Source organism: Trichechus manatus, unplaced genomic scaffold, assembly GCF_000243295.1.
Source record: "Trichechus manatus latirostris isolate Lorelei unplaced genomic scaffold, TriManLat1.0 scaffold00023, whole genome shotgun sequence".
In the NCBI taxonomy this organism is placed as follows: domain Eukaryota; kingdom Metazoa; phylum Chordata; class Mammalia; order Sirenia; family Trichechidae; genus Trichechus; species Trichechus manatus.
This window is the reverse complement of record NW_004443959.1, coordinates 3,359,805-3,369,059: the sequence shown is the minus strand read 5'-3', so window position 1 is coordinate 3,369,059 and position 9,255 is coordinate 3,359,805. Positions and strand designations below refer to the sequence as shown.

General features: G+C 47.0%; 1 protein-coding gene across 1 annotated transcript; it reads left to right on the top strand.

Moving 5' to 3' along the window:
• Positions 1–2,561: 2,561 nt before the first annotated feature.
• LRATD1 (LRAT domain containing 1) lies at positions 2,562–5,987 on the top strand. Its single transcript, XM_004373046.3, has 2 exons — positions 2,562–2,909; positions 3,900–5,987. Exon 2 carries the CDS (start codon positions 3,936–3,938, stop codon positions 4,812–4,814), a length of 879 nt encoding a protein of 292 aa, XP_004373103.1. The 5' UTR covers positions 2,562–2,909; positions 3,900–3,935; the 3' UTR covers positions 4,815–5,987.
• The last annotated feature ends 3,268 nt before the right edge of the window (positions 5,988–9,255 follow it).

The following is a 9,255-nucleotide window of genomic DNA, read 5'->3' as shown; positions in this document are numbered from 1 at the left end:
GACCATATCCTCCTACGCAAATAGGCTGTGAACATTTGGGCACAAGATTTGATCTTGAGGATGAAGAAAGGACCTAAAAAAAATGAATAAATAAAAAAGGTTATTCAGAGTTAAGTGCTGAACTACTTTAACTTAGTTCCTGTCAGATAGCAGACATCCGTAATGAACCCTGCGGATACCCTTACCCCAAAGACCCCGGAAGTCCAGTTTATAACACTACTAGTAATTTACTTCTTGATCTCTGAAGTCACTTGTTTAATTCTCTTGACTTCAGGGCCAAAATGGGTTATTATTTATAGCAAGTATAAAAGCGGCCATCACAACCTGTGGTCAGCTCCAAGGATGCCAGCTTGTTTTCAAATAATTTGTACATGGATAATAGCTAAATTTCTGGAAAGATCTCTGTACACCAAATGTGTACAGATGGTCATTTGAAAACCATTTTTTTCAGCAATAATTATTAAGCATCTAATTTGATAAATCACTGTGTTTGGATGCTGTGTGGCACACAGCGACTTTCAGAAAGCAAACATAAACTGAGGACTTTGCAGTTTGAAAACATTCGAACAATAATCTAAAGAAAAGCATTTTATAATGTGCTTCAACATCCCTGTAACCTTGAGCCAATCACCCAGCTTCTATGGGACGTCAGTCTTCTAAGTTTATGAAGCAAGATTTTATTCATTCAACAAAAAGTACAGCCCAGTTAACAGCTGGCCCAGGAGTCCCTTAGGCCTTGGATGGACAGCTGGCACTGGTGTTTGGGCCTCAGTTCCCTCAATCGTTACAATGGGGATATTGGTAAACATCTTACAGAGGTGTCATGATTAAAGCTTCTACATAAACCTCTTAGCACAATGCCTTGGCTGTTTTAATTTTTATTATCACTGATATATTGTGTCTTAGTCAGCTAGGCTGCTATAACAGAAATACCACAAGTGGATGGCTTCAACAACCAGAAGTTTATTGTCTCACAGTCTAGTCGGCTAGAAGTCCAAATTCAGGGTGCCAGCTCCAGGGGAAGGCTTTCTCTTTCCCCTGGACTAGTGTTCTCAGCACAGAGACCCATAGTCCAAAGGCTGGCTCTTCTCCTGGCACTGCTTTCTCGATAGTATGAGGTCCCCATGTCTCTCTGCTTGCTTTTCTCTTTTATATTTCAAAACAGATTGGCTTAAAACACAGCCTAATCTTATAGATTGAGTCCTGCCTCATTAACATAACTGCTACTAATCCCATCTCATTAACATCACGGAGATTGGATTTACAACACATAGGAAAATCTTATCAGATGACAAAACTGTGGACAATCTCACAGTACTGGGAATCACGGCCTATTCAAATTGATACACAAATTTTGGGGGGATACAATTCAATCCATAACACGTTGTATTATTTCTGAGATGTTGCATGCCCCACATTGTGAAAGAAGCCCAGAAGAGAAAGCTGTGCAGAGTGCAGTCCTAACCTCAAGAAGTTTACTTTGGAAGGAGGAAGTGAGTGAACAAGTTTGTAATAAAAAAGGGTAGGTGCTCTGACAGAGTTTGTACAAGCTACCAATGGGTTGCAAAGAGGAAGTAGCAAACTCTGGGCAGAGAGAGTAGGCAGCATAGACAAGCTGCTGGAGCCCAGACCTGAAGCAATGAGATTAGAACCAGATACTAAGAACTCGTTGTGGCTTAACTATAACTTTTTTAACCTGTTGATCTAGAATTTCTTATATGTGAAAGCCATCTTTCAGTCTCCAATATCCAGAGCACATTCATTTATTAACTTTCCATCCAGAAATGCAATTATTAATTTCTGCTGGACAGCCTTCTCCCAGAAAACCGAACAAAAATCCCTCATCAAAGAAAGTCCTGGTGTTTGGAAAACACTATTATGTCCTACTGTCAACATTTGTGATTCATCTCTTTCACAGACAGAAATCTGGAGGCCAAAATCCTAAGCACAGCCAGGAAGGCTCAGACTTGTAGGTCGCATTTGAAACCGTGCTCCTCTTAAACGGTGCGCGAATGCTGCTGGGTCAGCAACTTCACCTGGGTCAAATGAAGAACCAAAGGTCATAGGAGCAATTTCAAAGGCGTCCCTGCCCAGCAGGAAAAAGTCAGCCAGCGGAGGACCAGCGCGGGAGCCTCGGGGACCCGAGGTTCCGGGTCTAGGAAACAGGAGGGCTAAGGCGCCGGCCTCTGCCAGTAGACAATTCCTCCCCTCTCCGGGCCGCCCGCAGTGCCTGAGCCACCTGGACAGTACTGGGGCTTCTTCTCCACCCTCGGACTCAGCTTCTGAGCTAGAGACCATAGTTTGGAAACACGGAAAGGCGCGGGGACCGTGTTAGTTTCTATCAGCTTGGAGAGGATCGGTCGCAGAGCGCGAAAGGAAGCTCGCAGCGGCGACATGAAGAAACGCACCGCCCCTCGCGCGCTCCCCGCGGGCACCCACACCTACGCTTGCGGGGGTGGCGCGCGTTCAGGCGCTAGTAAGCTCCGCCCGCCACAGCGCGAGCGGGGGCAGGGTCGGGCGGGGCGGAGCGCGTGCAGGAGACCCTCCCCTGCTCTCCTCCCCTCTGGCCAGAGATTGACGAGGCCTGGGCTCCCTCTCCAGCCAATGAGCGCGTTCCGGGGCGGGCCCTGGAACCGGCTGTCCTCGCTACTTAAGAGTCGTCCCGGAGGCTGTGGGAAAGCAGAGCGGAGCTGAGACTGCCGAGGTAGAACTGAATCTCTAGCCAGCGCGGAAGGGCGGGCGCGCGGACACCGCGCCGGGCACAGCTTCGCACCTTTCCGCGCGGGGCAGAGCGGAGTTGCAGCCTCACACGCCGCCCCGGACCCACTCGCCACGGTCACCTCCGCAGCATCCATGGGGACCAGGAGACTTTAAAGGAGTTTGGGGTTTCAGGAGCAGGGAAATCACGGGTATGGAGAGGCGGCTTTCTTTGCCTTGGAAACGGTTTTCTTGGTCGAATTGTTTGGACCCTGTGCTGGGTAGGAGGGAGAGGGATCATTTGTCTGAAATTAGATCCCCCCCCCATACATACCCGGCACTGGCTTCCCCATGCTTCCGTTGCCTCTTTGTTAGGTAATTTTAGATAGGGCAGCCTCGCCCTAGCACAGCCGGATTGACTGCTGGGGAGAAGGCGAGAGTAGGGGCAAGAGTGCACCTTCCTGTGTGGACAGGTGTGCCCGGCTGCTCGGGTGTACATGCATCGGCGAGCGTGCAAGCGTGGGACTGGAATTGCGTGCGGCTGCGAATGTGGGAGTCTAAGTGTGTTAGTGTGCGTCGCGACGGTTTGTCATTGTATGTATATGTGGCATTCGCAAAAGTGTACCAGCCTGTCAGTGTCTGGACTGCAAATGTGTGAAATTTTGTTGGTGTCAAGTGAGTGCCTGCGAATGTGTCCGACTGTCATTGTGCGAGGCGCTGTCAGGGGAGGAGTGTGACCTAGTGTAAAACTGGTAGGTGGGCTGGAGAGGGTGGGGACAGAAATGTGAGCGCCTTTTGCTCCTGGATCTGTGGCTTAGGCGCCTTGTCTCCCTTCCAACCTTAGCTTTCTCCCTTTCTTGGGTGTCGGTGTACCACGCGGTCGCAACCCACGCTGTCCTCCCCACTAGGACTCTGCACGCCCTCTCGCCTGCCTGCGTTTTTTCTTGTGGGAGTTGGACTGGGTTCTAGGACTGGGTTGGAGGCTTTGTGGTGGCTTCCGCTCTCGCCCCGGACGGTGTAGCTGCTTCTGCACCCCTCCTGCCTCCGGGGAGACAGGGGGGACTCGGTTTGCGCAGGTGACTCGAGTGCGGGCGCCAGGGCGGGCGAGCAGGTCCCCGGCGCACTGTAAGTGTTGGGGAGGGACGATGGGAGAGGTAGCCCGACTCTGACGGTGTCTCTGCCTCTTCTCTGTGCTCTTGCAGATCCCGGCTCCTGGCTCTTGCCTCGCCGCGTCATTGATGGGCAACCAACTGGACCGCATCACCCACCTCAACTACAGCGAGTTGCCCACAGGGGACCCATCAGGGATCGAGAAGGACGAGCTGCGGGTCGGGGTCGCCTACTTCTTCTCGGATGAGGAGGAGGACCTGGACGAACGCGGCCAGCCCGACAAGTTTGGTGTGAAGGCGCCTCCGGGCTGCACCCCCTGTCCGGAGAGCCCCAGCCGCCACCATCACCACCTGCTGCACCAGCTGGTCCTCAACGAGACTCAGTTCTCTGCCTTTCGGGGCCAGGAATGCATCTTTTCCAAAGTGAGCGGCGGCCCTCAGGGCGCCGACCTGAGCGTCTACGCGGTCTCCGCGCTGCCGGCGCTCTGCGAGCCGGGCGACCTGCTGGAGCTGCTGTGGCTGCAGCCCGCGCAGAAGCCGCCCGCGCCCGCCCCGCACTGGGCAGTCTACGTGGGCGGCGGGCAGATCATCCACCTGCACCAGGGCGAGATCCGCCAGGACAGCCTGTACGAGGCGGGCGCGGCCAACGTGGGCCGGGTGGTGAATAGCTGGTACCGCTACCGCCCGCTGGTGGCCGAGCTGGTGGTGCAGAACGCCTGCGGCCACCTGGGCCTCAAGAGCGAGGAGATCTGCTGGACGAACTCAGAGAGCTTCGCCGCCTGGTGCCGCTTTGGCAAGCGGGAGTTCAAGGCCGGAGGGGAGGTGCCGGCTGGCACGCAGCCGGCGCAGCTGCAGTACTATCTCAAGGTGCACCTTGGGGAAAACAAGGTGCACACGGCCAGATTTCACAGCCTGGAAGACCTCATCCGCGAGAAGCGCCGCATCGACGCCAGTGGCCACCTGCGAGTGCTCCAGGACCTTGCCGATCTCGTGGACGACAAGGAGTAGCCGCGGAGGGTCCGCCTTCCCCTCCTGTCTCCCCGCGCCCTGCTCCCTTCTCATTCCCGCACGCGGGCTTCGCAGCCAGCGATTCACAACCCTCGCCCTCCTCGCGTGCCCGCCGCCGGTGACCAGTGCCCAGGCTCTACCCTCGCACCCCTCCGGCAAGTGGCAGGAAGTCTCAGGAACTGGTGCCGGAACTGGAAGGGCACAGCTGTGCGCTCCTGGCTGAGACCCCAATAGCGTTGATTGTGTTGGGAGACCAAGAGCGCAGAGTGCTCGTATCCCTTCAGGATGTAAGGGGGGAGGGAAATGGGCTGAGGGGAGCAGCGACATGGCTTTCCCGGCGGGTCACTGGTCAGCGACTGTCACCCGACGGGGAAACTACCGCTTACTAAAAAGGGACCATCACCGCCCCAAACGCACTCACAGAGACCCGTCGGAGGCGATAGTTGGTCTTTTCAGAGAGCAGTTCAGCTCCTGTATGGATGTGTCTCCAGATTGCAGGATATCCAAGAAATTGAGCCTGTCCCTTATGCACTTCTGAATAATTCCACACGAAAGCACTTGGGGACTCCGGTCTGTCCTGAGGCTGCCCGGGACTTTTCGAGCTCTCCAGCCTCAGGACTGCTGACATTGTATTCCAGGCTCCGGGCTAAGCTAGGTAGTGTTTGCTTCCTGTTCTTTCTACCGAGGGAAGCGAACTCCACCGCCCACCCGCATTGGCTTGTGAGCCTTCCTTGCTGACAGAAGGGAAGGCTTCCCGGGTCCCACGAGGAAAATGGCGCAGCTAATTTGGTGAGGAGAGCTAGCCCCGCCCCCGGAATGGAAACAGTTCACCTGGTGTCTGAAAACTTGAATGTGTGGAGAAGGGCACTTAATTGTTCTTAACCCTAGATTGTTCCCTCCTTGGGCAGCACTTCAGAAATAGTCATATTTTTAATGGGTTTGGAGGAGAGAGAGGGGGAAGACGTGGCAACATCCCAGAAACCAGCATTATTACAACACCATAGCCAGTATATTTAGTTTGGCTTTTCCTAACATAGAAATCTTAGAAGGTGGGGGAGTGGAAATAAAGTTTTACAGTCAAGAGAGCAGTTTTCCAACTATGTCAACAAAGCTTATCTGTTGATATTTTTATTGACCATTTTAGCAACATGCTACTAAAATTTCAAATTGAAATTTTTATTTTCATGGCTTTAATCCATGATAGTTTAAATACTGGGGGCCATTAAGAGTGGATTTAGCTAAGAGCTTAGCTAACATTGACTTTTCACTCTGTTTTTCTCAAATCTTATGAGAATTCTGTTTTGGAATATTGTAGTTAATTTTCTGGCTTTCAGCAGCAGCCCTAGTAATGGTGGAGTTGTTAATCAATGTGTATATTGTAATGAATTTCTGTTTGTTCAAGGGTTTGCTGTTTTGGTGGAAATCGCTAGCAGGTTCCATTATTTTTCTCTTCTCCATGTTGTGTGCCATTACCATTTTGTATTTGCATTTCTTTTTTTTTTTTTTCCCCTTCTTCCCCGGATATCCTTAACGATGAATCTAGAGTTGGTGGCTTTTTCCCCTCCTTTTTAGCCAGTGCCACAATTTATTCCTGAAATCAGGAGAAGGCATGCAGGATCAGGACAAATGTGTTTTTTTAAAAAATTAAGGCTGTGTGAAACCCCTTCCTTGGTCAAGGATTTACAAACTTCTCTCCTTGTACTGCAGCAGCAGCCTGACTGACTGTTACTTGATTTTGTATGTGTTAGATACCTATAGCATCTCCGTCCCTTTCAAGGGAATATGTCAAACAGTGGTGTTTAGCTAATTGTTGCAAGCAATTGCATACTGACGGCTGTGAGATAGTTGGACAGCAAATATTATGGCCAAAGCCAGTTTCTTGGCATTTCAAGAATAACGCAATAAAAACTAGTCGAGATTAGCTGAGACTCGAAATACCTTTTTTCATGGTAAATGATTCATTTCTGGTTTTCGTTTTTTTGGTTTTCATCCTAGATTGATTCCCTGATCTTGAATCAAAAGGTCAGCTCAATGAAATATGAACTAAAGTATTTTTCTTAAAAGTGATTTATTTTTCAAATGTTTAAATACACATGCTTTCTCTCCCCAGCACATATGCAACAGTAAAATTTTGTAATAACTATCTTACCTTTGCATGTACAAAGAACCGAGAGTCATTTATTTCCCTGACTTACTCCTCTTTCAAATAACAGGATGGCAGATCATAAACCAAAATTATTTATTGTATCTACATACTCCACATTCTTTACTATGTGTCTTACTACTGTGTCTTGGCTCCCTGCTGTATTAAACACCATCCTAAACACTTGTTCCAACAGGACTCCTTCTTGACATTTTAGCTTCCACCTGTCACTCAAAGGGTGGGGCTTCAGCAAAAGAAATGAGTCAGTCTCTAGCACACTTAACACCAAGACTGATTTCTTCTGATGGCACGTAATCTAATCGTTTTCTTTCTAAAAGGACCACTCTAACAGAGGAATGACAAGAATTAGGAAGTCAAAGTAGCATTCATTACTATACTGGCCTATTAAAACTTAGGTTGATGATAATACTTCTACAAATTTACAATAATAACACACTGGTTACAAAGGAACATAAAAGGTTTGAAAGACTTCTCATCTTATGAAATAATCATTATCTGTTGGTGAATGTTAATAATAACCAATGGCAGAATTCTAATAATAGTACGTCATAGAGAGCCTTACCCGCATAAATGAATGCAGTGGCAATGTTAATCAAATCACTTTATGCTGAAAACGTGTGAAATCAAGAAAGTGGAAGTTCCCTTTGTAGATGGTGTGGACACACTTGACTTTTATGAAGGGTGAATGTCATCTCGATTTTATCAGCGGTGTAGAAATTAAGCTGAAAGCATCCTAACGTATTACTAGAAGTCTGGAATTTAGTTTTGGTTATAGTTGTCTTCAGGAGAACAGAGCTTCATAGAAACGTCCCTGACATTCAGTCTGGTTCTGTTAGCCTGCCCAGTGTTTAGAAAAGCTATCCTTACACCATTTCTTTCTCCAATTTCAGGGGGTGATTCTGGAAAGTAAACTACTAAAAAATTTGTGATAATTTGACTTCACAGAGTGCTTTACCACACATTTTGTTAAAAAATAGAGAAAGAAAGCAGGGAGACTGGGCATACTTTAAGCAAATCAGTAGTATATCCTGAAACTCAGTTATTCCCAAAATATATTCTCTTGTTTAAAAAAAAACCTGTAGAAATTATACGTATTGCATTTATTTTTAAAAAAGTACATCAATGAGTCAAATCGATATGAATACAATATTTAAAAAATGTAAGTACCTATCATGACAGATAACCAATCAAACCAAACCCACAGCCGTGAAGTTAATTCCGACTCAGCAACTTTATAGAACAGGGTAGAACTGTGCCATAGGATTTCCAAGGCTATAAATCTTTAGGGAAGCAGACTGCCACATCTTTTTCTCCTGCAGAGCAACTGTTGGGTTTGAACTACCAACCTTTTTGTTAGCAGCTGAGCACTTTCACTATTGTGCTACAGTTCTCCTTATTTTACTGAAAGTTTTATATATTTATATATTTAGTTGCAGTTAGAAAACTCGTGCCAAATTAGAACATCGAATACTGTAAGCAGCTGTAAGTTCAATGATTTACATGATTTTACTAGATCTTTAAAAATGTCGATGTTTCTTTGCCTCTTTGCGTTATATAGTGGACACTTCTGTTTGAGTAATGAAAGTTTTCAGAAAAGCATAATGTTGGTGTTTATAAAATAACTGAATTACCTGAATAATCAGTATGTCCTGCAGCCTTCAAACATTGCTTTCTTGATCAATTATATTTCATGGTGTGCTTTCAACATCCCTAAGGGTTAAATGACTTAAAAAATAAATAAATAAATAAATCCATTACTGTCGATCCCGACTCATCACCTAATAAATGGAGCAGGGTGAAATTTCAGAGAAATTAATAGTAAATTACACACACATAATAGAGCAACCTAATTTTCTTTTACCTACATGCATATCTACAAAACTTCTGCTTTTTTCTTTTTAAACAAATGAAGAGAATCAAGTTACTGATGACCTTTCAGAGATGATTTGTCACATTGCTGAAGGATGTTCAGGTGAAAGGTACAGGCTTCCAGTATCTTGAAACACTTAGAGCTGTATTTAGAGAATGGTTATTCAAAACCCAACTTGATTTTTTGGTTGACAATTACTAGTTATAAGCAGAAACATATATACATATATATACACACATACATGCTTATCCAGATATACATTTACATATATATGCATGTACGTATTCATGTATATATACCTTTCTACCTACAGCTGTACCCGTTGCCAACTAATAGATTCTGACTCATAGTGACCCTATAGGACAAAGTAGAACTGCCCCACAGTGTTTCCAATGAGCAGCTGGTGA